The 27,906-nt window shown below is 44.6% G+C and overlaps 1 protein-coding gene and 4 non-coding genes across 6 annotated transcripts in view; 3 read left to right on the forward strand and 2 right to left on the reverse strand.

The window, feature by feature from the left end:
• Nucleotides 1-27,906, forward strand: part of VAC14 (VAC14 component of PIKFYVE complex) — a 108,420-nt gene that overhangs the window by 12,873 nt on the left and 67,641 nt on the right. Inside the window, exons 2-12 of one of the 2 annotated variants that reach the window (XM_031949960.1) lie at nucleotides 3,034-3,184; nucleotides 3,415-3,582; nucleotides 4,370-4,432; nucleotides 4,833-4,940; nucleotides 5,064-5,173; nucleotides 5,593-5,699; nucleotides 5,955-6,089; nucleotides 6,411-6,563; nucleotides 10,245-10,296; nucleotides 14,675-14,822; nucleotides 16,435-16,500. In XM_031949960.1, coding sequence (XP_031805820.1) covers nucleotides 3,034-3,184; nucleotides 3,415-3,582; nucleotides 4,370-4,432; nucleotides 4,833-4,940; nucleotides 5,064-5,173; nucleotides 5,593-5,699; nucleotides 5,955-6,089; nucleotides 6,411-6,563; nucleotides 10,245-10,296; nucleotides 14,675-14,822; nucleotides 16,435-16,500 — 1,261 coding nt within the window. The remainder of the gene's footprint in view (nucleotides 1-3,033; nucleotides 3,185-3,414; nucleotides 3,583-4,369; nucleotides 4,433-4,832; nucleotides 4,941-5,063; nucleotides 5,174-5,592; nucleotides 5,700-5,954; nucleotides 6,090-6,410; nucleotides 6,564-10,244; nucleotides 10,297-14,674; nucleotides 14,823-16,434; nucleotides 16,501-27,906) is intronic. The other variant, XM_031949961.1, reaches the window with a different exon arrangement.
• TRNAG-GCC lies at nucleotides 154-224 on the reverse strand. Its single transcript has one exon. It is a non-coding gene; the product is annotated as a tRNA-Gly (tRNA).
• TRNAG-GCC lies at nucleotides 695-765 on the reverse strand. The gene has a single exon. It is a non-coding gene; the product is annotated as a tRNA-Gly (tRNA).
• On the forward strand, nucleotides 7,478-7,548 carry TRNAG-GCC. Its single transcript has one exon. It is a non-coding gene; the product is annotated as a tRNA-Gly (tRNA).
• Nucleotides 7,875-7,945, forward strand: TRNAG-GCC. Its single transcript has one exon. It is a non-coding gene; the product is annotated as a tRNA-Gly (tRNA).

A 27,906-nucleotide genomic window follows, 5' to 3' on the forward strand; every position in this document is an offset into this window, starting at 1 on the left:
ACTTAATGTTTCTGTAGCTTCGAGGAACTGACCTTTTTATAGAAGAACCGTCGAAGAGAAACCAGAAGATATCTCTTTTAAAAAAAATATTTAGAACTAAACATAAAAGAACTGTTAGATTTACTTTAAAAAAAAAAAAAAAAAGTTTGCTGCTGCATTGGCCGGGAATCGAACCCGGGCCTCCCGCGTGGCAGGCGAGAATTCTACCACTGAACCACCAATGCTCCAGCTGTCAGCAGCTGTGCTGGCAGCTCTGTTCCGCCTCTGCCTCCAGCCCCGTGGGCGGAGGCCGGCCCCAGAGTTCTTGTCCAGCTGCCGCATCATCAGTTGAAGAGCGGGGCTGAGGCTGCGGGGTAAGTGATGGAACTTCCAGGTGTGCTGAGACAAAAACTAGAGTGAGACACACACTTCCCCCAGACTTAAAACCAGAACTCTTTGGGCTTTTCCTGCCTTTCACGGTCAGCCATAAATCTGTCACTCTGTCCACTGTTCTTTTTCTCATTTGGTTTCCCTTCTGGTGAAAAGAGTGTAGCAGGAGAACCTGGGGAAGTCAAAGAGGGAAGCAAGGCTGGGGAGTAGTCGGGGGGGGGTTTTTTCCTCCCAGAGTGCATGTATGTACTCATGGACCTGAAATGTGTAGGAGTTCAAAAGGGCCCTTGTGTTTTCTAAGAGTGAGTAAGGGGAAAAACCTTGCTGCATTGGCCGGGAATCGAACCCGGGCCTCCCGCGTGGCAGGCGAGAATTCTACCACTGAACCACCAATGCTGCGCTGGGCGGCATCCATCCTGCCTGCTCACCTCCTTCCCGGCAGCTCCAGGTTTCCCAACTAACTGATCTTTCCGGTTAGGGGAGCAGCTGAAGGACAGGTTTATTAGGGGGATCTGCCCATTCTCAGCTTGGACTGAAAATCTTCCGGGGTTGCTATGAAAATCAGCCACAGCCCAACATGAGGCTCCCCAAAATCATCTCCAGTAGTCACCCCTAAGGAGAGACTTGTAGAGATTTCCTGGAATCCAAGAGCTCTGGGGAATGATGGGCCCCTGGGGAAGGGCCCACGTGTTCTGTGACGGGGAGCTTCCCTGGGGCTTGGGGCTCTCTCCAGTTTGGCCTGAACTAGCGCTGGGCTTGAGTTGTGGAAATAAGCTAGAGAGAAGGGCGTCCGTTTCCATAAGCAGACTGCATCCGGTCACTGAAAATACTCAGATGTAGGCTGAGGGGCCGGCTTTGACCCTCCTCTGTTAACATTTGTTACCGAGCAGACCCTCCCTCCTCCTGATCATAGACTGGGCCTCATTTAAAAATGCTTGTCTCCCCATCACATCTCTGAGCTGATGAACTTTCAGGAACTCAGTCCTTCCACCTGCGGGAAATGCTCTCACCTGCCCTTCACTCTGCAAATCTCATTAAATCTGCCTTGTGCTCCAGACATGCAGGAGATCAAACCAAAGCCTGAATGGGCGCCGCCCTCAGAGGGCTAACATTAATTATGTTGAGGGAAGGGGGCTGTGCACATTTACATAAGAAATATGTTTGGGGCAATCATCGCTAATGACTGGTGTGGGCAGGGATACAGACAAGCTTGACGAAGGAGGTGCCACTTGAACTAAACCACAAAGAACCCCAAAGATTCTGTAAGGAGAGGGTGGAAACAAAAGTGGAGAGGGCGGTAAGAGTCTGAAAAGGCACAGAAGCAGAAGAGAGAATACGTGCATGGGGGAATACCCCTATAGCTTGGTTGTCTGGAAAAGGCAGTGAGTCTTAATTTAAGCCCAGAAAGCCATACTGTAAAGGACTTTGAAAGCCAAACAGAGGAGGCTGTGGGTTTGGTTTGGTTTGGTTTCTTTTGTTTTTCTGTTTTTGGTTTGGTTTTGTTTTGTTTTTCCTAGTGGCAATAGAGAGCCACTGGAGTTTCTTGAGCCAGTGGCATGGTAAGGACAATGTCTTAAGAAGGTCAGCCTCACGGGGAGATGAATCAGGAGGCTATGGCAACAGGTTGTGAGGATTTAAATGGACACATGTGAGTGGACAGAAAGGAGCAGATGGGAGATATAGTTAGAAGGTCACACCCATGGAACTTGGTGGCTGCTTGGCTGTGGGGCTGAAGGACTCAGGGATTACAAACCTGGGAGGTAGTTCTCTCAACAGAAATGGGGAGAGCTTCGAAAAAAGGGGGGATGCTCTCTGAGATGTGTTAAGGTGCCAGCAGCACAAGCAGCTGAAAGTATCTGGGGGGGGGGTGTTGGTGATATGTAACTGGAGCTCAGGGCAGGGTGGGGGTGCCACATTTGTAGTAATATATTGTAGTGTAGAGAGAAAAGCTGGTTGTGATTGTAGATCTGAGGCATCTGAGGGAACAGCTGTTGTTCATGGGAGTAGCTAAGATCAGGAGAACATAGAGATACCATATCTCTCCAAAAAAAGATGAATGGACTCAGTGCAGAATGAAACGCCGTGCACACGCATGCATGTGTGTGTGTGTGTGTCTGTGTGTGTGTGTGAGAGAGAGAGAGTTCTTGCTTTTTCACTGAGTGAGAGAAATAAGGTATAAGGGAGTGAATTCAGAACTCAACATAAAAGAAAATTGAATTGTTTTTTAAGGGAGAGAGCCCATAGAGAGAAGACTGATGACAAGGGAGCCTTAGGTTTTGTTTTGTTTTGTTTTTATTTTACTTTAAAGGAACCTGGTACAAGGTGGGGAAATGACCAGAAAACTGGGAAAGAACCTAGACTCCCGATTCCCCTTTCTGAACATGTCATCCTTCTCCTTTCCTTATACCAGCCCAAAGTGTGGAACTTCAGCATAGCAGTCCTCCTCCTGACTGCTTGTATTTTTTGCTAGGCCAGCGCAAGCTGGCTTTGGATCCACTGCTTTGCCTCTGTAGAATTGGAGGCTTCGCTGGCTTCCCCGAACTTTCTGCGGAATTAGGGAAGGGAGGAGTAGTGAGAAGAACAATTTTAGGCATGGGCAGGAAAGAGGCTCCTACTTCCAGGCTAGCTTTTGTTCCACCAGCCCTCTCTCCCTTCTGTCCCTAGGCTCGTTCGAGAGTTTGTGGCCCAGAATAATGCAGTTCAAGTTAAACACGTGATCCAGATTCTGTCCCAGGAATTTGCCCTCTCTCAGCACCCTCATAGCCGGAAAGGGGGCCTCATCGGGCTGGCAGCCTGCTCCATTGCATTGGGCAAGGTAGGTCTGGGGAGTCTTCCAGATGTCACCTGCACATCTCCCTGGGTTCCCTGGGACCATCAGGCTTAATCGCCGTGTGCAGCCCATACTCTGTCCTAGGAGGCAGACTCCAGACCAGATGCTTACGTTCTGCTCCTGAGAACCCCTGTTAGGAGGAGCAGAATGCAGTGACCAGGAACTGGAGCCCTTGTTCACTCTTTGTTTGATCCCTCATTACCCCCTGCCCCCAGGACTCTGGATTGTACCTGAAGGAGCTGATTGAACCTGTACTGACCTGCTTCAATGATGCCGATAGCCGGCTGCGCTACTATGCCTGTGAAGCCCTGTACAACATCGTCAAGGTGGCCCGGGGCTCGGTCCTGCCTCACTTCGATGTGCTTTTTGATGGGCTGAGCAAGGTAAAGGTTTCCCTTTCTCGTGGATCTGGCTGGCTGGCTTCTGGGATGACTCGGTTATCTTGATTAAGTCTTGTAGCTTGTGCTCTTGCAAAGGCCCACCTTCTGTACGAAGCCTCTCCTAATAATGTGAGCAGAGAGAGTGGCAAGGCTGGAGTCAGTAGGACTGAGTTCAGATCCAGCCTCAGACCCTTTCCAGCAGTGTGTGACCCTAGGCAAGTCACTTCACCCTGTTTGCCTCAGTTTCTTTATCTGTAAACTCGGCTGGAGAAGGAAATGTCCAAGAAACCCCCCAAAAGGGGTCACAGAGAGTTGGACAAGACTGAAAATGATAGAACAAGCCACACGCGCCCCTCCCAGCCTCCCTTACACACTTTTCTTGGCCACCTGAAGGGCCTGCCGCGCTGTAGCTGCTGTGGGGGCACTGGAGCCCGGCTCTGACCTGCTCTCCCAGGATTAGCTATTTGGGGGAGCCAGGGAGGAGGCTAGGGAGAGACATCACAATACATTGTGAAGCCTGGGGAGGAAGGGAAAGGATTTGCACACCAGCAGTAATCCATAATCCCTGGAAGACGAGGATATTCAGCTGGACCTCGGCTCCTTGCTGAGGCTTCGTTTCACCTAGCCCTGCTTCTTCTGCCCATCCCCAGGTTCTTTGGGCTTAGGTTCCAAAAATAAAAGACTCTTGAGTTTACAATGAGCACAAAAGCCCCACCATTCATTTTTCATTGCCTTCTGTGTCCAGAAGGTTTGTGATGTGTTAAATTTGTCTCATTTCCTTGGCTTCCAGTTGGCTGCTGATCCAGATCCCAATGTCAAAAGTGGCTCCGAGCTCCTGGACCGTCTCCTAAAGGTATTTGCCTTCTTGACGTCTTTCACGCCCTTTCATGGGGCCTTTCACACCCTGCTCCTTCCCACATGGGTCTCTTTGGCCTTGCCAGTCATATGTGCTATGTTGTCAGCAAGCGTAAATGTTCCTTGTGATGCACATTCACGTCCCTCCCAACTCTTTCTCGGGAACAGCACGCTAGTTTCTTATGAAATGATCCTCCTCAATCCTCTTGCTGCTTCCTTGTCTCACATACTTCTTCCTGCCTTTAGGCTTCATCCTTCCTTTCTGTGATAACTTGTGGGTAGTTCCCCTTGGGGCCTCCTGTCCTCGTTGAGTCCCCTTCAGTTCCCTCTCTCCCAGCCCTTGGGTGTTCTGGGCAGAGGGCGGAGAAGTGGGTATTAAGATCTGCTCTGGCCCACAGGACATCGTGACTGAAAACAACAAATTTGACCTGGTGAGCTTCATTCCCTTGCTGCGTGAGAGGATTTACTCCAACAATCAGTACGCCCGGCAGTTCATCATCTCCTGGGTGAGTGTGGCCACACCGAGCTGGCTCTGCCTGGCTCCGGGGTGTCACGTGTGGCTCACCTGCAGACCCCAGGAAGGCCGCCCTTGGGAGATGGTGACCTCCATTTGCTTTCTTTTGGCTCAGATCCTGGTTCTCGAGTCCGTGCCTGATATTAACCTGTTAGATTACCTACCTGAGATCCTCGATGGACTCTTCCCCATCCTGGGAGACAACAGCAAAGAAATACGGAAAATGTAAGTCTGGTGTATGGGCAGTCCGGTGAGGGGGGGGGGGGGGGGAGAAGGGAGGGTCCAGTGGACACCTCTCTATACATGAGCTTCCTCCTGACCTCACTAGCTGTTTCACAGTAAATAAGGCATATCCAGTGCTCTGTTCTCTAGAAATTCTGTGTGGGTCATCTGTCTCCTATAAGCGATGCTGGCTTGGAAGGCTCTGAATGGCTGTCCGGCTCATCCACCTTATTCTCCAGTGGAGGAGATTTAACTGGGAGAAGGTGGAGGGATCGTCCCCCAGTTTGCAGCTAAATTAGCCCCCGTGTTGGCCCTTTCATCCAGTTCTCTTCCCACTGTATCTTCTGCTGCCCCCGATGCCACAAAGCAAAGCCAGAAGGAGTTGAGGCTGGCACAGTTATTATCCTCCTCTCCCCTGGCAGGTGTGAAGTGGCTCTTGGAGAATTCTTAAAAGAAATTAAAAAGAATCCCTCCAGTGTCAAGTTTGCCGAGATGGCCAATACCCTGGTGATTCACTGCCAGAACTCAGGTGAGTGTTGGGGGGCAAACCCAGGCCCTGGGCAGAATGCCGGGCACCTCAGAGGGCAGGCGGGAGCCTTCTTGAGGCCGCCCATGTAGGAGCTGCCGTGGCTACTGCCCACCTTGCACACAGAGCGCCGGGGCTTGCTCCTGAGTCTTGGCACAGGTTGGCCCAGCGTCCCAGGGCGAAGGAGGAGGCAAAGTAGGAGTCAGTCTTTGGGCTGCTTTCCCCCCTCACCTTCTGTCCGTGGCCCTTCTCTTTCAGACGATCTGATCCAGCTCACGGCGATGTGCTGGATGAGGGAATTCATTCAGCTGGCTGGCCGGGTGATGCTGCCCTATTCCTCAGGCATCCTGACAGCCGTTTTGCCCTGCCTGGCCTATGATGACCGGAAGAAAAGTATCCTTAGCCCTTGGGCAGCAGAGAAACAACCAAAGCTGGGAGGGCCCAGAAGTTGGAGAATCTCGGACAACTGCCCTGTGGTTGTTAGCTCTGAGCTGCCCCTTCTGATGGAGCTCCTAGGGGGCCCAGGGAGAAGGTGATGCCAGGGACATTGGCCTGGAACTCAATGTCCTTGGGCGCCAGCTGGTCCGACCCCTCCTTTGGCGGTCGAGGAGACGTGGGCCAAGGGGGTGAGGACTTAGATGGGGCTCCATGGGGGTAGAGAGCGAGCTCAGGCTCTTCCCGTGTTCTGTGCTGCCCCTTACATCGCTCCACCAGGCATCAAGGAGATGGCCAACGTGTGCAACCAGAGCCTGATGAAGCTGGTCACCCCTGAGGACGATGAGCCGGATGAGCCCAGGCCCAGGGCCCTGGGCCATCCCGAGACCAGCCCTGACGACTCTCTGGCCAAGCAGGAGGTGACTGCCAATGGTGAGTGCTCCTGGGATAGAGACGGGGATTCTGCCCCCGCCAGCCTGTCTGTGCCCTTCTCTCCCCACTCACGCTGGGCAGCCTCCTGCTGGGTCTCCCCCGGCCCCTGCGTTCCCCACCCTCCCAGCCCCTACATCTCCCCCCTAGCCTCCGTGTGTCCCCACCCCCAGCCTCCGTGTGTCCCCACCCCCACCCCCCGGCCCTGTGTCCTTCATATTCCTAAAGCCTGGCCCTGGCGCCGGCCCTGGCTGCCTCTTGTCTCAGCCCCTCTCAGGCTCCGTTGTGCTGGGAGCTCTGGGCATCACTCTGCCCGTCGTCCCCTCCCCAGCCTGTGGGATTTGTGTGAGAGCTGAGAGAGGAGAGGTTGCCCTCCCGAGCAGAGCCGGGGCCTGTGCCCAGTCACCTGGGAAGGCCCGCCGGGCATGCAAAGGACCTCAAGGGCGTTCGGTGCCCTGCTCCCTCCTTGCGAACATTAGCCATCTTCCCTCATTTACCCGGTGTCAGACTGATTTTTGTACCAATAGAAGGAGTTAAGGGCTTAACTCGCCATCTGTCAGATTCGCAGTGTTACTTAGGGTGAGTGGTTCCATTAGTTCTGGGGCCTGGACTCTCAAATCAGGAACCAGAGAATCAGTTCCTTTGTCCCTTTCTGGTGTCCCCAGAACTGAGCAGACTGCAGGGACCTGCAGGGATTCCTGAATCCAGAAAGGCTCATGTCTGTTTTCAGACTTATTTCTTTCTCTCTCTTAAACATAGTCAGAGCACTGTAGCTGCATGTAGCCTTAGCCTGTGAGGTACGTGGCACTGGGAGAGCAGAATCCTGGAGGCCTCCGAGGATCAGGTTACAGTGGTGCTGCCTGCCCTGCGAGCTGAGCCGGATAAAACAGCTGGAGGCAGAGCTGAGCACAGCTGGAGCATTGGTGGTTCAGTGGTAGAATTCTCGCCTGCCACGCGGGAGGCCCGGGTTCGATTCCCGGCCAATGCAGCAGCAAACTTTTGGAAAGAGAATTTTTAATCAAGTTTCTTTTTTATCTCCCCATTAGCCTGCCATTAATGTGGTGCTCTAAAGATATTTTCTGTTAGTGACCCAAGGAAAGTTTGTTTAGTGATGGAAGATCTTGGGGATTTTGAATTTTTCTTGTCCACCTTCAGCCACAAGAGGCTTTGGATGGCTACCCCACAGGCCTGAGAGTGAATTAGTTCTCTGTCTTTCCCATCCTGTACTGTTTGTGTGGCTGGGTGAAGCTCAGAGAAAAAGAGGATGAGCCGGCAGTGACATGGCAGCTATAGGAAGTCTTTTTCCCAGCAGGAGCATTGGTGGTTCAGTGGTAGAATTCTCGCCTGCCACGCGGGAGGCCCGGGTTCGATTCCCGGCCAATGCAACTAATTGATTTTTTAAAAAAGAAATTCCTACATATCCTTCAAGCAGCTGGATTCCAACCAAAGCATCGCCATAACAAGCCAAGCAGCCTGATTTGGGATTTTAATGCTTCCTGTAAGTGGTGTCACGGCAGGGAGGAACTCAGTTCATAGCTCTTTCCTGGGTGTAACTCATCTCTGGAATGTTAATACTTCTTTGAAGTTCTTACCTACCAAAGGTGCCTGGGAGATAGTAAAGGCTAGTTGAATTAATGAACTGAAGCGCAGAAAAAGAGTAGAGTCATCAATCAGTAAAAAACCTAAAAAAGTAGATCCTCCAGCTTTCTCTTGGTACTTAAGTTTTTTAATAGGATAGTTGTTCCAACAAGGAAAAAGCCTCTGGGTAAGAAATCTTGCTGGAGTTTCTCTTTGATGACTAAATTTTCCTTTTGAAAGTTGAGTTCCCAGACTACAAGAAATCAGATCATTCTGCTGAAGTAGAGGAAGCCTTGGTCTGACTGTTCCAATCCCTCCTGCTTCTAAAAGAGCTCAAACCCAGGATCACACAAGCACATTTTAGCCATTCCAAGTATGCTCACCAACAGAGGAGAGCCACAGAAGTGAGGATTTATTTTTTTCCCTCTAGACTTTCAGTCCTATTGGAGATTACAGAATTAGCCCTATGATAGTACACCTTACTTAAAAAAAAAGTCAAGTCTTATCTAATGCATTTGAGGTAACATTTGGTAACTTGAATTCTAGTAGAGACAATAAAAAGGGCATTCCTGTAATTAAAATTCCATTTGTGTCAGAGAATAGCTCAGAATGTTATCTCTTTTTCTTCAGATAGATCTAACACTTCCATTTTCTGCTTTATAAAATATAGTCATCCTGAATTTCAACCAGAATCCTAAAGAGGGCTCTCCAGCTCCTTAGTGCCTAAAAAATCATTATCACATGACAAAGGGCAAAAAAATGTTTCTAATGTTATTCCTTTGACCTTGAGTGCTGAAAACCAATTTTGGATGATGGTTCAATTCATTAAATCAAGAAGGAATGAGCTGATTGGTTAAAAATTAGTAGTACACACCTGTCAGATTGGCTAAGATGACAGGAAAAAATAATGATGATTGTTGGAGGGGATGTGGGAAAACTGGGACATTGATTCATTGTTGGTGGAGTTGTGAACGAATCCAACCATTTTGGAGAGTAGTTTGGAACTATGCTCAAAAAGTTATCAAACTGTGCATACCCTTTGATCCAGCAGTGTTACTACTGGGATTATATCCCAAAGAGATTATAAAGAAGGGAAAGGGACCTGTATGTGCACGAATGTTTGTGGCAGCCCTTTTTGTAGTGGCTAGAAACTGGAAACTGAATGGATGTCCATCAGTTGGAGAATGGCTGAATAAATTGTGGTATATGAAAATTATGGAATATTACTGTTCTGTAAGAAATGACCAACAGGATGATTTCAGAAAGGCCTGGAGAGACTTACACGAACTGATGCTGAGTGAAATGAGCAGGACCAGGAGATCATTATATACTTCAACAACAATACTAGATGATGACCAGTTCTGATGGATCAGGCCATCCTCAGCAACGAGATCAACCAAATCATTTCTAATGGAGCAGTAATGAACTGAGCTAGCTATGCCCAGAAAAATAACTCTGGGAGATGACTAAAAACCATTACATTGAATTCCCAATCCCTATATTTATGCACACCTGCATTTTTGATTTCCTTCACAAGCTAAATGTACAATAATTCAGAGTCTGATTCTTTTTGTACAGCAAAATAATGTTTTGGTCATGTATACTTATTATGTATCTAAGTTATATTTTAATATATTTAACATCTACTGGTCATCCTGCCATTTAGGGGAGGGGTGGGGGGGTAAGAGGTGAAAAATTGGAACAAGAGGTTTGGCAATTGTTAATGCTGTAAAGTTACCCATGCATATATCCTGTAAATAAAAGGCTATTAAAAAAAAAAAAAAAGAAAAAAAAATTAGTAGTAAAAGGATTTGAGCTAGCCAGCAGACTTAGCAGCAATTGAGGGGGGCATCCATTCTTCAGAGAATTCTCCAGGCCTACTTAGTATTTGGCCCAAGGCCAGCCTGGAGAGAGTACCATAGCCCCAAACTTGAAGCCATCCATTGTCCCAGCAACTTGGAGAAGTAAGTAAGGGGTCACGTGAACCACAGCACCAGGTCCTGTTTCACCTTTCAGTGAAGATGTATGGTATACCCTGGGGCTAGCCCCTTTTTCCTGAGGGATCGTTTCCCTGGCTAATGAGTCTGTTCCTGTCCCTGTTTCTAGGCTGCTTGGATGCTTCCTGTGACTCCAGCTTCAGTGTCTTCACTCCAGCCAGGTAAGTCATTTGTGCCACCGGCAGGTCTTTGTAGGGAGGGAGGTGAGCAGTCGTTATCAGCTGGGATGCCTGAAGAAGAAAGGGATCCCTTGCCCAAGAAGGTTCATAGATAAGGGGCTGAGAGGCCATTGAGTTATGTTCCCAGCCTTCTTCATTTTGCAGATGAGTTAATGGGTAAATAAAGACAGGGCTGAGCTTCCTGTACCTCTGCGCCCAGTTCTGAAGTTAAAATGTTTCCTTAAGGAAGACCCGTATAGAATGTGGTCAGAAGCTCCTGGGGGTAAAACAGACCCCAAAACTGCCCTGTGCTTACTGCACACTACTCCTTTGTGTAGTGTGGGAGGCACCTGGAGGATGCCCCCAGGCCCGTGGGAGTGGAGGGTAGGAGGAGTGAAAGCTAGAGGGGCTGCAGAAACCCAGTGTGCCCAGGGTCTCAAGTCACACAAGGGGCAGCACAGTTGGATTTGACTAAAAGGAATCATGGGTAGAGACATGAGCTGTGTGGTGGGATCGCCACATGGTGGCAGTGCTGCCACAGGGTTTCCTCCCAAGGTCCTGCTGTGGGGAATGACTTGAAACAAATGTTTTTCTCCTTTGAATAATGTATGAAATGCATTGGAGTGTGAGAGGCCCCTTAGAGGGACTGTTCCGTTCCCATCCCAACCCAGGCAGACTACAGGGTCTGCTCTATCCCTTGAAACTTTTGATTTAGGGAAGTCTGACAAGTCCCTTGCAAAGCTAATCACTCCACACAAGAAAATACCGTTCTAGAGTTGTCAGATTGGCTCTGCAAGAGTCATGTGTAACGAGAAGCAGCCCCAGCCCCAGCCCAAACTCTGCCCTCTATCCATAGCATGTGTCCCAGATTGACTGGTTGAACCAGTAAGCTCCAATAAAGTAAGGTCTACTTCTAAAAATGGACCCCAGAAACCACTTGACTTTCCCTACACTTTCTATTGAAAGTTGTTCTCCTGGACTAGGCCCCAGCTCCTGAACAATCTACTCTCCAGGATTGATCCAGTATTTTGTCCATAGCAGGTCCATAGGACCTGAGCCATGTCTGTGACATGTTGAAACTGCTGGTGATTTTTGTAGTCACATAAACCAAATGCTCCTTTTGTGAACTTGTTATCCCAAAGGTCACTCATTCTGTGGTTGGCTACCGAAGGATAATTGGTCTAATTCAAAAAGCATTTTAAACATTTAGGATGCAGAGACACGATAAAGTAGTCCCTGCCTACGAAGACCTTACATGTTATTGTGGGGTGCTGTGCATCTACAAGTATAACATGAGGACAGTCGAGAGAGAACAGAACGACAATGAGAATCAGAAAAATCTTTACTGAGGAGGCAACGCCTAAGACAGTGATTTTGAGAAACAGCTGAAGAGCGCTTGTGCAGGTGCCCAGAGATGGCACTGCAGTGGGCTGCTATGGGCCCTGTAACTGGTAGCTCAAGCTCGTGAAAGGAGGGATGTGAGGGAAGATGGGGGGGAGGGGGAGCCTGATTGTCGGAGGCTGGCCAAGGATGTTGGCAGCAGTGATCTCCCAGGAGCTTTTGGAGCAGGAGAGTGACGAGCCTGAACCTGTGTCTTGGGAGGGTTCTTAGAGCAGAGGGGTAGGAAGTAGGCTGGAATGGGAAGAGGTCAGAAGCAGGGAAGCCTCCCTCTCCCACTAGCACAAAAGGGCAGTTTCTCCACTGGAGGGCACATTGGCACTCGTCTCACCCAGCTCCTAGGAGGGCAGGGTCTTGGCATATGGCTAGTTTTCGGGCTCTGAATAGCTGAAAGATCATTTCTAAAATTGCTGGCTAGGTTGATTGTTCATTAAACCTCCACAGTCGCTCATGTTCCGTGCTAGAAAACACAATCATTTTGCTTGGCAGGGAGGCATCTCCTGCTTGGTTTAGCTTCCTCTCGACTAGTTACTTCCCACTTGGCTCATGACTGCGGAGCACATTTTCTTTCTCTGCCTTTTCCTGTGCATCCAGAGCATCTTGTTTCTTATTTCAATTCGTGCTGCCACTGGCCAGAAGAGCAAGAGGGCAGAAAATAAGTAGGATGAAAGGTGTGTGAAGTTGAGGGCTGGAGATCCCACAGAGCCAGAACCCACTCATTTAAATGAGTTCCCAGACATGTCTTTGTGGGGAGCTTGGCATTATCAGTGCTATATCATTCTCAGGTTCTTGACTCAGGTAGTAGCAGAAAAGTTTGAAAATAGTTAATAAAATTTCATTAATCTAATAAATCTAGACCATGTGGTGGTCATTCACTCACGTCTAACCCCCTTCCCCCCAATCACATCTACCAAGGCTCAGACTTAACTGAATCAGATTTAGGAAAAAAGACATTTTAAGTTGGGGTGACTCAGTGTCCTCTTCCCTCTGGCTGGCCAGAGCATCAGAAGGCAAGCTAAACCAATAACTCAAAAGCAGGCCAGCCAGACCGGATCCAGGATCCATTTTGTGCACTCTGCCAAAGCTGGGCCCCTACTGCTGGTCATCCTCTGCTGAGGAGCTCCTGCACAGACATGGCCAGCCCAAAAGCAGCTGTGACCCTCTCCTGCGTCCTCTCCTCGTCTGGCTCCTACAGGCAAGCATGACTCCTGCCTCTCAGCCTGCTTGGGGCCAGCCTCCTTCGTCCCTGGGGAACTGATGAAAAGAGGTCCTTGAGAGGAAAGCTAAAGTCAAGTTTTGTGCCTTGACAATAGCAAACAGAAGGACCAAATGGATCACCTAGGCCCAGGAGCCAAGTGCTGTTTCAGGTGCTCAGGAAAGTCACGCAGCAGCTTTTGGCGTCTGTGCATTCCCCACGAGGCCCAGGAGCCTTCCAGGATAACAGGATTCTGCTGGCAGTAAAGAAGAGGACTTAGTGGGAAAGGCCTGAGAGCCAGTGACTGATGGAGCTGTTTGCTTAGACCAGCCAAGTTGGAGACAAGTCACAGACTAAAGATATCATGAAGAGAAACTTTGCCTGTGAAGGAAGAGAGAGAGAGATCCAAGAAATTGAGTCAGGTAGCAGAGGAATATGTTTACGGGTCCCCAGGCCAGACAGAGCTGGAAGCAGGAGCTTTGGTACACAGTGTTCTGCTGTGGGGCTGAGCAGCTTTCTGTCCCTGCTTCGCTTCTCCTGTCCTTGGTGTGAGGCTGCCAGAGTATCGGGGAGCCTTTGGGTGCCCTGGACCCTCAGACACCAGTAGCCCTGGGGAAAATCTCATTGCAAGAGAAGCCTATCCAGGGGTCCTGCTTTCTGTTCTGTACTGCTGATCACATCCCAACCATTGTGGCCATTGGGGGAATGAGGCCCCCCGCCATCACCCCTGTAACAGGCGCCATGGGGAACGGAGAGCCCAATTAGCCAGCAATTCCATTTGAAAATCACTCAGAGTGAGAGTGTGACCTTTAGGATTTAACATCAAAGAACCTCAGAAAGGCTTCAGGCAAATATAAGAGGTGGAGCTGCTGAGTTCCTGTGTATGAGAATAATTCAGCCATCTTAACTGTCATGTACAAGTCCATAGGAAACGCCACATCACAGGGGTTATTTAGTCACTCTGCTAATAGACACCATGTTGAGATTGCAGAGATAACCTCAGCCATCGCCTAAGCCTGTGTGCCTTCCTATGGGTAACAGCCCTAAAAGCACAGTTCAAGGCAAGTTACTGAGTTTCTCTTTGCCTTACTTTGCTCATGTTTAAAATAGGGGGAATGATATTTTCACAATCACCTTGCAAAGTTATGAAAAAAGTACTCTTGTCAACTCAGAAGTGCTACTGTGGTGCCTTCAGTATGATTGCTTTCTAAGAGAATGCTGGGAGGAAAAGTGTGTTGGCTTGGACCCTAAGAAAACCTAAAATTTATGCCCCTGGAGGGTGATAAACAGAGGCTTTTGTTCAGCTGCCTCTTTGTCAGAAAAAAGCACAGAGGATCATGTAGGATCGGAATGGGACTTGATGGAGAAGGGCAGAGGACTTTCCAAACCCTGAATCCTTCCTTCCTTGATACCATTCTGTTGCTGGATACCACCAAAATCTGGGACGAAATGACTTGTAGCAGCTGGATGTCTCTGAGCCAACGCTGAGTGGAGGCCTTTAGGCAAATTTCATCTGGTTGGTGCTAGAGAAAAGGATGATGTCCCTGGGGCCCAGTGATCTGGCCCTTCTCCCCAAGTCTTTCCTGAATGTGTGTTTGAGGAGCTGCTGGGAGTATGCAGGAGGAATGGAAAGGAACATCATGGGAAATGTGATGTGGGGCCGCTGCTCATTCCCTGAGGCTTGTGGGTAGCCGGAGCGCGAGCGTCACTTTGCGTCTTTTGGGATCAGGTTGGGGGCAGTTTGGTCTGGAGGGCTGTGGCTCAGTTCTGTCTTTGTACTCTCATAAGCAGCTCCGAAGGGCTACCAGTGACCCTGAACCTCGATGAGATCATGCAGGTGCTGAACTGCCACCTCCATGACCCAGCCATTGGGATGATGACCAGGATTGCTGTCCTGAAGTGGCTCTACCACTTGTATATCAAGACTCCCCGGAAGGTAAGCCAGGGGCCCTCCCAGACCAGGGAACGACAGCAGCCGGCACTTTACCTAGTACGTGCCCTGTGGCACTTCCCCCACTTCCAGTGAGAGGAAGGTGCTGGCAAGCAAAGCAGTGATGAGTGCTCAAAGTGAGGATTGACCTACCCTCTGGGGCCACTTCAGAATTAGGACTGGGGAGAGGGAGACGATTTCTGGAGGGTAGAGTTAACTTCATGAGGACATTTTGCCTGCCCCCACTCCCAACCTTTATTTTATGTTTTCTGTTTTTAAAATAAATCTATTTTTGGTTTGGAAATGGAACGTCAGCATGATTTTGATACCAAAAAAAACCCCATGCAACAAACGATTTAAAAATCTGATGGATTTAAGACTTTTCTTAAGTAGTTAACTCTTAAGAACTCTTACATGTTCCTGAAGAGTTCTAACATGTTACATGTTTGTGAATAGCAAAAGCCTCACAACAAAAACATTCTGTGCATTCAGAGAGCATTTAGACTCAGGTGAAGGAGCTGTCAGGAGTCCCTCCTCCCTAACAAAAAAGGCAGTTTCAATAAAATAGGTCACTGTTTTGTCATGAGGCACCTGGTTGCCCAGTGGATAGAGGGCTGGGCCTAGAATCAAGAAGGCCTAAGTATCTATCCAGGCACACACACCAGCTGGGTGACCCTGGGCAAGCCATGTAATCTTTGCTTTGGTTGTCACAATGGAAAAATGGGAGTAATAACAGCTCCAACCTTGCAGGGTTGTTGTGAGGTTCCAGTGAGATGATATTTATAAAAAGCACTTAGCATTGGGCACATAGTAGGTGCTATAATAAATGCTTATTCTTCCTTTCCTTTTTAAATGCACTAATCAGTCAAAAAATATTTATTAAGTGGCTACTGTATGTCAAATATTCAAGAAAAATGGAATCACTTATAAATCTGATAAATATCCCCTTGGAAACAGTCATTTTTAGCCATTTTTACTAATACCTTTTCTATACATTTCTATACATTCTATACATTTCCAACTGTTTCTAACCATCCCTTATAATAAACATAATATCATAACCAAAATTCTAAAATTTTAGAATAAAAAACTCCAGACACAAAATATGCAAAATACACATAGTATTATTCAGTGCATTTAAATGAGAAGAAAATTTTATACAACTTGTATAACTTCTGTCAAAAGTTGAACCAATAGGATTTATTTCCTTTACTAACAATTTTACTTGAATACAATTTTGAGTAAAATGAGTTATTGAAGAGAAATATTTTTGGTTAAGTAGTAAAGCATAAGTTTCTATTTTGTACTGTTAACTCTAATACATTTTAGCATCACAGCAAAATGTGATTGATTATCAAGGCAGTTACACTACAAAAAAAATTTACAAATAATTAAATAATTTCTTTATTCTACAACCAATTTTTACATCCCTTTCCTCAACTGACTACAATAATTAGAAATTAAAGTATTTTTTCTTTTCTAAAAAAATCCCTTTTCTCTTCATAAACTTCATAAAACTCTTGAGGTGAAAGGCAGACTGGAACCATTTTTTTTCCCTCTCAGCATATTATACTTCAGGTAAATTATTAACTCGGGTAATTATTGTTTTCTTTTCCAGATGTTCCGACATACAGATAACCTTTTCCCTATCCTACTTCGCACCTTGTCAGATGAATCAGATGAGGTAAAGAAACTTCAATATTTTAATATCACTCATTGTTGAAGCTCACAACTGTTGATCTTTGTTGTCTTTTGGTATGGAATCTCAGGTTTAAGAGAAAGCTAATATGTCTCCTGTTCTTATATCCCTGCCAAATAATCACTATCCTTATATCCAACCAAATGAATGGGCCAAGAGCATCTTTTTTTTTCCATTCTTAAACATTTTAGTACTATTTTAGTTTTCCAGATACATGCAAAGATAGTTTTCAACATTCACCTTTGCAAAATCTTGTGTTTCAGATTTTTCTCTCTCCCCACAAGACAGTAAGCAATCTGAACTAGGATAAGCATGTGCAGTTCTTCTAAACATATTTCCTTATTCATCATGAGCATCTTTTTTTTTAAAAAATGAACTCTTATTGCTACTTTTTTTTAATATCTTACCTAATATTTCCCACTGCCTCTACCTCTTTGTAAAGAGCTATCCCTTATAATGAAGTAAAAAAGACAGGAAAAAAAAAAAAAACCTTTTTAGTGATAAATCATTTTAGTATTCTGTCTCTAATAGTGGCTATTGTTTTTGTTTATGACACTGGTGGAGTCACTTCTTTCCTCGGGCCTTTTTTAGAAGTTTCATAGGATAGTATGTGAGTGAGGAATGTTCCTTGGAAAAGAGCTCTTTTCCATAGATAGCTATCTATCTCTAGAGGGAGGTTAGGCGCTTTAAATATTTTGGTTTAAACCTTTCTCTGCCCTAGTACCTTAGTCTTGCTAGCTTATGGGAAAGAAATCAGAACAGTTTTGATGATAATAAGCATGTTTTTGTGGAACAGGCTAATGATTTGAGTTAGTGCGTAAGCTCATTTTAAGTAGGGATCATCTTGTATCTCTGCTGTCTAGCTCAGTGCCTGACATTTGTTACTCAGTAAACACTTGTGATAAGAAGATGATCAAGAGAAACAGTAGCCCTGCTACTTCTTGAGCTCTTGATATTATCTTGCTGGGGGCGGTTGGGAGCCCGACTTGGTTGGGTTGGGAGCCTTTTATTTGAGATTCAGTTTCCTTTCTCTGCAGGGAACAAGTACTCAGACAAGGTTGGGCCTCCCTTACCCTCTCTGCTGACCTCCATTTCCTATCTCTGGCTTCCTATCATATATTGGATGACTGAAACAGAACTCATTTTCTCCCCCTCCAGAACCTCCCTCTTCCTCCCTTCCCTGTGACTAGTGAGGACTCCCCCTCCACAGCCAGGCTGGTCCTGTCACTTCTGCTTTCCCACAGCTCTGCTCCGACACTGCCGCCATGCTGCTGTGGGCCCCCCTCACCTCAAGCCTGGGCTATTTATTGCAGTAGCCTGCTGGTGGCTTTGCTGTCTCCAGTCCATCCGCCATTCAGCTGCCGATTTAAGGCAGACCCATTCGGTGAACTCCAGGTTTCCCAGTTAACTTTCAGGATCAAGCATAAAATGCTTTGTTTGGTTTTTCAAGCCCTTCCTCCCTGGCTGCCTCCTGCCTTCTCAGTCTTCTTTTTGGCCTCCAAGTGCTCTCCAGACCTGGCCATCTTTTTGTTCTGGCCCCAGCCTCCCGGATGTGTGCATTGCCTCTGGCTCTGCCTTCCGCTTCCCCCAAGCCTTAGCTTGGTCACACTTTCTGCAAGAACTCTTTCAGAGCCCTTAATCCCTGCCTTTCCTCTGAGAATAGCTCCAATTCGTTCTGAGTGCATCCCCCTCATCTCTCAAAAACAGAAGTTGTGGGATTTGTTTTGTTGGGGGAGAGGGGGAGATTTCTCATGCCTCCAACACAGCACAATGTCCAGCACAAAGTAGGCTTGATAATGCTTGATGACTCTTCAGAGCTTCTCTGAGACTAATGTGGGGAGCCTGGGCTATCTCCCTCTCCAGACGGGGAATGTTCTTCCCCCCTCTCCTTGACTGGTGTTGATGGTTCAAAAGATTGGGGGTCGCAGACTGGTGTCACGAGATGTCTCAAAGGGATTTTCAGGCTTAGACCAGTGTCCAAATCCAGGGCCAAAGTTTATTGTAACTGTAACGCCAATTGAAGCAGGCTAAGTTCCAAAAGTATTTAGCAAAGAACTAGGAGCAAGAAGATAAATTTATAGGAAAAAGATAGGTCAGATGCTTCATATCACTGATATATGCTCATTTTATGGCTTAGAGGTAGAATTGAGGAGTGGTCTTAAAGGTAAAGTAGAAAAGGGGTTTGGTGTGCACCTCATTTTTATCTCAGAAACTCTGTAAACACCGACAGACAGATTATCTGTCAGCCAACATTGTTTGTGGAACCTGGGCACTGCCAAGGTCAGGTGGCCCTAGGGGTAAGGTTAAGTGGCCCTAGAATTGTTGCCACATCTCTGCTAGAAGCTGCATCCCATCATTCCCCCCTCAAGCAGTTGAGACCCAAATTCATTTGGGACAAAGAGACAAAGATCTCATCTTCTGGAGCTGATACAGGCTGACCAGGTGCTTAGAGTTGGCCCTGTTCAGTGGGGTCCAGACTGAGGAGGGGAGACAAGTGACTTGTAGGTGGCAGCAGCAGCATCCAGGGGAATATCAGAATCAGATAGCAGGTGTTATTCAGGTTGACCAAGTAGTTGGAATTTCATGGCTTGGAGTCTGGAAGAAACAACTCTCACAAGTAGATTAAAAATGCAGGGGCCAAATATGAGCCCAAAAAAAGAATAATTAAAAGTGGAATTTGTATAGTAGTTACTACGGACAGTAACTAGGAACCTCACCCAGAAGAAGATTTGGGGAGAAAGGGAGAAGATGGGCTATCATGAATGTCTCACAAAGGGACAGCTTTTCCTACTGTAAATACCAAAGAAAATTTCCCCAAATTCTTGCTTTTGTCTCCTCAAAGGAGTAGGGGCAATAGGTAGAACAGTGCCATTTTATACAGTGAAAGGACCTAGAGTACAAGAACTATAACGTTTAAAAGTCATTAGGCATTCGATAAATAGGATGATAGGTAGAATGGAGATAATAATTAATCTTTGGGTGGGTTTGATCTCCTTTAGCAAAAACTCTGAACCTTTTCAGTCTTATAAGGAAAGAATTTTTACCCAGTTACTAAAGGTGTCAACAAAACCCAAAAGCACTTTGAAGCCTTTGCGAGGGGGCAGATATGTAAACTCTATCTGTGATCCTCCCCTGAGTACGGACGCCTTCTCTGGATGACCTTTGAGGGGGGAGGGGTTAGCAGCCCCTTCAGGATTTACTTGGACCCAAGCTGGACAGGCCTGACAGATCTGCTTAATTGTTTCTCCCACCTTGTGACCAGTGAAAATAGGTTTCACAAGGAATTGGAGAGCATTATTCCCTGAGTAGCTTGGTGTAGGCCAAAGAGAAATGACCACTGACCGGCCTCCAGGTTTAGAGGTTGGCCTGAAGGTATTTGAAATCATCCAGGAGAAAGGTTATTCCCCCTTTTTTTAGCAGAAGTTTGTTCCTGGGAACTATATGAGGGAGTGTAGGAGTTGGGGAATTAAAGGTGCCATGGTTAAGGGCAAAACTGCCCTCATGGGCAGCTGGATCTGCAAGCCTGAAACAAATCCCTGTTCTGATGTCCTTTACAAAAGGTAACAGAAACCTCTCTTAAGTCCATGAACAGTTTGCAGTAATTGTATAATTTCCCCTGTACACTCAATGGATGATTTATTTATTTTTTTAAAATTTTTGCTGTCAAAAGTCCCCTTTCTTTCTCTATAGCTCCATGAGCATGCAAAACATATTTGGAGTCAGAATAGATGTTTACTCTCTTTCCTTTCCCCAGATCTAAAACTCTGGTTCTGAACCTGGTGGTGAGTTAGAACCTCCAATGGTTGGCCTAAGGTGAGCTTAGAAAATTATACAATTAGAAGGACTGTGGCAGCTAGTTCTTTTTTTTTTTTTTTTTTTAAATATAGCTTTTTATTTACAAGATGTATGCATGGGTAATGCTGAAAGCATTGACAATTGCAAAACCTTTTGTTCCAACTTTTCCTCTCCCCCAGATGGCAGGTTGACCAATCCATGTTAAGTATGTTAAAGTATAAGTTAAATAGAATATATGTATACATGTCCAAACAGTTATTTTGCTGCACAAAAAGAATCAAACTTTGAAATAGTGTACAATTAGCCTGTGAGGAAATCAAAAATGCAAGTGGACAAAAAGAGAAGGGATTAGGAATTCTATGTAGTGGTTCATAGTCATCTCCCAGAGTTCTTTTGCTGGGTGTAACTGGTTCAGTTCATTACTGCTCTATTGGAGCTGATTTGGTTCATCTCATTGTTGAAGAGGGTCACGTTCATCAGAATTGATCATCATATAGTATTGTTGTTGAAGTGTATGATGATCTCCTTGTCCTGCTCATTTCACTCAGCATCAGTTCATGTAAGTCTCTCCAGGCCTGTTTGAAATTCTCTTGGTGGTCATTTCTTACACAACAATAATACTCCATAACATTCATATACCACAATTTATTCGGCCATTCTCCAATTGATGGGCATCCACTCAGTTTCCAGTTTCTGGCCACTACAAAGAGGGCTGTGTGGCAGCTAGTTCTAAAGCAGGAGGGTCACCCCAAAGATACCAAGTTTCTTTGAGAAAGTAAGCAAGAGATGTGTGATCGAGTCCCAGAGACTGAGTCAAGACCCCTAGAACCTGGTCCCACCTTTCATCAACATACAGGGTAAAAGGCTTTAGATAGGGCTAAGGCCAGGGCTGAGATTAATTTAGTTTTCAGGGTCTTAAAAGCCTTGGCCTGAACAGGGCCCGGTCAAAGGGAATTGTGTCAGGGACTGAAATAGAATCTGAGAGGAATTTGGCAATAACCAAAATTAGGTATCCAGATTCTACAAAATCCAGCCATGGCTAGGAAAGTATGCAGCTGTTTCTTAGAGGAAGGTTCAGGGAGTGGTAAGATTGTCAGCTTTTTCTCCACAGTGAGTGAACAGGAGGGGGGAGTTAATTCACAATCCAAATACTCAACAGACTGTTAGACAAAGTGGCCTTTTAGACAAAGAAACTTCTTAGCTCTGGTGGCAAGGGCCTGGAAGCTAAGGGTTTGTATGGCTATAGCCAGAAAAGCCTCTTAGGTTGGACTGCAGATCAAGATATCATCTACATACTGGATAGCCAGTGCTGTCCAAATATGTGGGGGTTGTCATGGAAGCCCTGAACTACTCCATGTTATGACGTGTTTGCCCTTATTAATTGGTAGGAGTTACACTCCCCTGGATTTGCCCTTTCAAAGGCAAAAAGAAGTTGTGAGTCTTTTTGCAATGATATGCAACCGAAAGCGTCTTTAAGATCTAAGGTAGAAAACCATTGTGTCCCCTGAGATACTTGTACTAGACTCATGGCTTCTACTGATCACTTGCTCTAATTATAAGGACATAATTATAATAGCATTAAAACAGGAACTTCAGGAGCTCAGCCTGAGAGCACATACATGATAGGATAAAGCATCCTTAGCTCTGTTTAGGTAACCAATCATGCAGTAACAATTTCACCTCATAGCCATCCTCAGGAATAATCAGGAGGGAAACAAAGAAACAGAACTGGGAAACTGAGTCAGAAGGATCTCACCTTAATCAGAGGCTAAAATTGTCCTCCCAACTCTTGCCCAGATAAGACATCCACCTGTGACAATTCAGGAAGGCATCCCTCTGAGTAGCTTAAGGCATTTCTCTTGAATGGTGGGTTACTAACTTAATAATATGGCTATCAAATTCAAAACTCAAAAGAATGTTAATTACAGTCATGAGAGATTTTATCTCTAATAGCAAATTCTAAGCAAAGTTTACAGTTAGATACATTATTTTTAAAAGTTTACCAAGATTTACACACATAGGAGATTTTGTTTAAACATTTTTCTTTTTCTTGAATTTAAACTCATTCTGGTGCAAAGAATCAATCATTAAACAAGCTTATAGATTCTTAGTAAGCACATTCCTTGTTTAGGAACTATACATCCTAAACAGGCTCATTTCTCAGGGCTGATGACCTTGCTTATCCTGATGGTTTCAAGAAAACTTGCAAGCTTACAAATTAAGGTAAGTTGACAGAGATCCCAGCAAAGGGACTGAACTTGTTGCCCACTCCAACCATTCTTAGTGTTTTTTAATGGGCTGTGCTTTTTGATACCTCCCTCACTCTGTGAAGGGGTAAAAAGTGTTGCACACCTCATACTTGAAGGTGACCTGATAAGGTTTTCACCTCATCTCTCTTGTTCCACATACGGTAATTAACAATTTTAGGTTTAACATGATGATAATAACTTAAGTTTCAGAATTTTGCTAAATAATAGCCAAATAGTCTTAGCTGTAATTTCCTCTTAATTTTCTAGGCAAAGGTGAAAATACCTAATTCCCTAAATAACATGTGCAAAATATTATAAAACAGGATTAGCACATCTACATAAACTTTCCACCTTTTTTCTACCTTTATTTTGTCCCCAAGCTGTTGAAGCTTTGGAAGTTCTCAGGGAGGATTTTTGTTCCCTTAAATAAGTTTCCCTTTTATTTTAGGGCGAAAATAAGACAATTTATAAAATTCAGATAAGACATTTTAAAATTGACTTAACTTTAATTCATGGGATTCCCTAAATTCTAATTAAATGTTCCAGACAAACTGAATTGCTATTTGGTTATTTTCCAATTCACACAAACCATTTCTCTTTTGTGAGCCAGGAAAGAGTTAAGGTGCTAGTTTTTTACTGTCAGGACCCTCAGAAGCCTGACTTTTCATAATTGAAAAGCAGGTTGTTTGTTGTCAGAGTTTTTCTAGTTGCAATGAACTACTTTTCTGTTTTCCTAAAGTTTCCAAATGCTTAAATCTTCTGTTAACACTGTCAATCCAAATAGGTTACAATTTGCATATTCCTTTAGTGGGCTTTGATTAGAGCTCCTTTAAAATTGCTTTTACCATGTTCTCAAATAGCACATTTCACTGAACTGAATATATTTTCTTTCTTTCTCATCCCTTCATCTACATATCCCTGCTACAATTGGGGAAGAGGGAGAAAAGAGAAACAGACTCTCTTTCCTCTATGCACTATCCTCCTAGTCCTAGGAAGGCCTTAATTCAGTTGAATTTGCTTAATTTAGTTGAATTTGCTTCCAAATTACTTTATACACACACACACATGCCACGCGTGCGCACACATGCACACACACACACACACACACACACACATACAAAATGAAGCCCGGGGGAGGCTAGATTCTCCCCATATGGACCAACAAATATTGAGGTTCAAAAGGGAAGGGACCCCCAAAAGGTTGGGGGTCACACCCTGAGGCATCTCAAAAGAATTTGCAGTCTCAAACCCATCTCCAAGTCAAGGAGCAAAGTTATTGTAATTGTAACTCCAATTTTAGGCGGGCTAAGTTCCAAAAGCATTTAGCAAAGAAGCAGGAGCAAGAATAGGAAAAGACAGAGAGATCTGGTTCTTCATGTCACTGATATGCTAATTGTATGGCTTAGAGGTAGAATAGAGGTGGAGTTGAAGAGTGGTCTGGTATGCAGCTCATTATTTATTGTTTCAGAAGTTTAGTAATCATTGACAGAGCCTTACCTGACAGCCAGCATTGTTTGTGGAACTGGGCACTACCTAGACCAGATGGCCTCAGGGTTGAGGGTCAGTGGGCCCGAGATTGAGCCCTGCAGCCCCAGGATTGCTGCCACTTCTCCCCTAGAAGCTGCACCCCGTCAGTAAGCCGCAGAGCCCTGCCTGGGGCAGGAGTCACTGGGTTCTTTGGACATGAAACAGACCCCGCAGCCTCAGACCACTCTGAACCAGGCAGGTGGCTGGGCTGTCCTGGGCCAAGGGCCTTCCAGGTTCCCGTGGAGGAAGGTGCCAAGCTCTAGTGCACAGTTCTCACTGGCTTTTATGGTTCAGCCTGACTTCCTTTCTCCCTCCCCCAGATTTCCATGAGGAGGGGCAAATTCCCTGGTGGGTGAATGAGCTCTGCCCTGGCACTAGTGACCCTCCAGGCTCAGAGGGGCCAAGAACACAGACAGTAGGTTAGTGCTGGCTTTATAGTCAAAGGTCTTGGGTTTCTGTCCTAGCTCTGCCACTTAGAGACCATATGACTTTGGGCAAATTATTCAGAATCTGTGGGCCTCAGTGTCTCTATCTGTAAAATCAGGGAGGTGGGCTAGATGACCCTGAAGGTTGTTTTCCTGCTCCAAGTCTGTGATCCCGCCACTCTCCCTGCCCCCCTTCCTCCCAAACCTTCCATTGGAGGCAGCCTGCAAGTCCCAGATAGACAGCCTGTCAGACTGAAATGACTCATAATATAGTCAGAGCCTCATTTGAATACAAAAAGGAAAAGAATATTGCTGATTGATTCCTTTCCTGGCACTCCAGTGGAAACAGCTGAGTTTTCAGAATCTTTTAAATTGGGTTGTTTAATCCCATCCAGCTTTCTCTCCCTTGAAATTGGTTTTTTTTGTGTCAGTGTTGGAGGGATTCAGGAGGAGATTCAGTACATTAAACAGCTTTCTTAGATTGCTTCCATGGAAATTTGTTTGCTGAAATGGCAAGTGTTTTCAAGGCTTTGGAGCCTATCTCTTAGTACCCTGGCGCAGAAGGAATTAGAGGCTTCTTTCTAGGGTGATTGTGCAGGACAGAGCAGGGGGACAAGAAAGAATAGGGTAATGGGGGAGGAGGTGGAAGCCACTATTTAAGGCCTTTGATAGTTCAAAGAGCCTTGGCATGGCCTGGCACTAAATGTTCTTCCTGTAGTTTTTTCTGACTGTTATTTCTTTTCTATTGCCTTAGTCTTTCTAGCTTTCCAAACTCTTGAGGTAAATGTAGCTTTGGGCTGGAGGGAAACTTGACTGGTCTAATCAGTCTTTCATACCTGGGTAGAACCATTCCAGACTAACGAGGATCTTCTTTTTGAAAAGGATCTATGCAAGGTTCCAAGCCTTCTTTTAGCTTTGATGAATTACTTGCCATGTGCCAAACACTGTGCTCAATGAAAGGGATACAGGAGAAAGTAACCTCTGCCGTAAAGGAGCTTTTATTCCAATGGGGGAGACAGAATGTGCATTTTTAAGCATGTACACAATATACAGAAACAGAATACAAAGTTAAATTGCTGTAATTTCAATTATCTTTCTTCCAGGAAAATGTTTTTTGAACCTATTTTCCAAGACTTCCATTGCTGGAAATTCATCCATATTCTTCTGGTTCAATTGAAATTTTAGAGGCCAGAATGTTATACTTAATCTAGAACTGGAGCTTATTTTGTGCAAAAACTTTTTAGTTTATTATAATCAAAATTATCCAGTTTACATTTCATAATCTTCTGCATCTCTTGTTGGGTCATAAATTCTTCCCTTCTCCATAGATCTGACAGGCAAACTATTCCTGTTTTGCTTATGATATCACTCTTTATGTCTAAATTATGTACTCATTTTGACTTTATCTAGGTATATGATGTGAGGTGTTGGTCTGTACCTGGTTTCTACTATACTATTTTCCAGTTTTCCCAGCAGTTTTTGTTAGATAGTAACTTCTTATCCCAGAAGCTAGAGTTTGGGAGTTTACCAAACAGTAGATTACTGTGTCTTGTATACCTAATTTTTTCCACAGATCCACTACTCTATTTCTTAGCCAGTACCAAATAGTTTTGATGATTGTCACTTTATAATATAGTTTTAGATTTGGTATAGCTAGGCTACCTTCCTTTGCATTTCTTTTTTCATTAATTCCCTTGATGTTCTTGACCTTTTATTCTTCCAGATGAATTTTGTTATTTTTTTTCTAACTCTCTAAAATTAGTTTTGGTAATTTAATTTATATAGTATTGAATAAGTAAATTATCTTGGGTAGAATTGTCATTTTCATTATATTAGCTTGGCCTACCCACAAGCAAATGATATTTCCCAATTCTTTAGATTTGAAAAGTGTTTTGTAATTGTGTTCATAGAGTTTCTGGGTTTATCTTAGCAGGTAGATTTTCCAAGTATTTTATAATGTCTACGGTTATTTAAAATGGTATTTCTCTTTATTGTCTCACTGCTAGGCTTTCTTGATAAAATATAGAAATGTTGATGATTTGCATGGGTTTATTTTATATTCTGCAACTTTGCTGAAATTGTTCATTGTTTTAGATAGATTTTTAGTAGATTATCTAAATTCATATTATCTGTAAAGAGTAATAGTTTTGTTTCCTCAATTTCTGATTCCTTTGCTATCTATCACTAACATCTTTGCTTTATCCTGATTGCATTGGAAAGCTTTCTAGGTTATCTCTATTTAGATAATGCGGGCTGCTGGTTTTAGGTAAATACTACTTATTATTTTAGAGTGAGCGTATTTATTTCTATGTTCTCTAGTGTTTTTAATAGGAAAGGGTGCTATATTTTGTCAAAGGCTTTTTCTGCATCTATTGAGATAATCATGTTTTCTGTTAGTAATGTTATTGATGTGGTCATGTATACTAATAGTTTTCCTAATATTTCCTAATATTCCTAATATTTAATATTTCCTAATATTGAACCAGGGGCTTAAAGAGGGTTTCTCTCTTTTTGCTTCTTCCCTTTTTTCTTTCTTCCTTTTCCCCCTCCCTAACTCCTTCCTTCCTTCCTTCATTTTTAAAGAGTATTTTGTTTTTTCAAATTACATGTGAAGACAACTTTTAATGTTCATCTAAAAATTTTTTAATTTAAATTTTTTTGATTCATCTAATTCTAAGAGGGGAAGTTCCCCATTATTATAGTATCACTATATATTTCCATCTGTAATTCATTTTTTCCCTTAAAAATGTGGGTGCTGTAGCATTTGGTGCATATAGGTTTACTATTGATGTTGTTTCATTGTCTGGGGTATCTTTTATCATAATGTGGTTTTCCTGCTTACCTCTTTTAATTAGATCTGTTTTAGCTTTAACTTTGAAATCTTGATTGCAATCCCTGCTTTTTAAAGAAAATCTCTACTGAATCATAATATATTCTATTCCAGTCCTTTAACTCTGCATCTCTCACTTTAAAATGTGTTTTTTGTAAATGACATATGGTCGATTTATGATCTTTAATCTATTCTGCTATCCTTTTCCATTTCATAAGTGAATTCATTCAATTTACATTCAGAGTTATAATTACTAGTTATGTATTTCCCTTTTTTCCTCACTGTTATCTTCTCACCCTCTCTTTTTACCCTATTCTTCCTCCAAGCTCTGCTTTACTAATCTGTATCCTTTTTAAGAATCCCTTGCTTTTCTCTTCCCTTACCTTTCTATTCCTTAATCTACACCCCTGAAAAAAAACAAAAAAACAAAACAAAACAAAAAAAAAACTCTTATTTAGAGTCCCTTTGTTCTGTCCCCTTGTTCTGTTTCTTTATAAATTTAGAAGATTTTATACTCTTCTTGAGGTATGTTTTTCCTTCTTTAACTCAGTTCTGATAACTTTAT

Source organism: Sarcophilus harrisii, chromosome 2, assembly GCF_902635505.1.
Source record: "Sarcophilus harrisii chromosome 2, mSarHar1.11, whole genome shotgun sequence".
Taxonomy (NCBI): domain Eukaryota; kingdom Metazoa; phylum Chordata; class Mammalia; order Dasyuromorphia; family Dasyuridae; genus Sarcophilus; species Sarcophilus harrisii.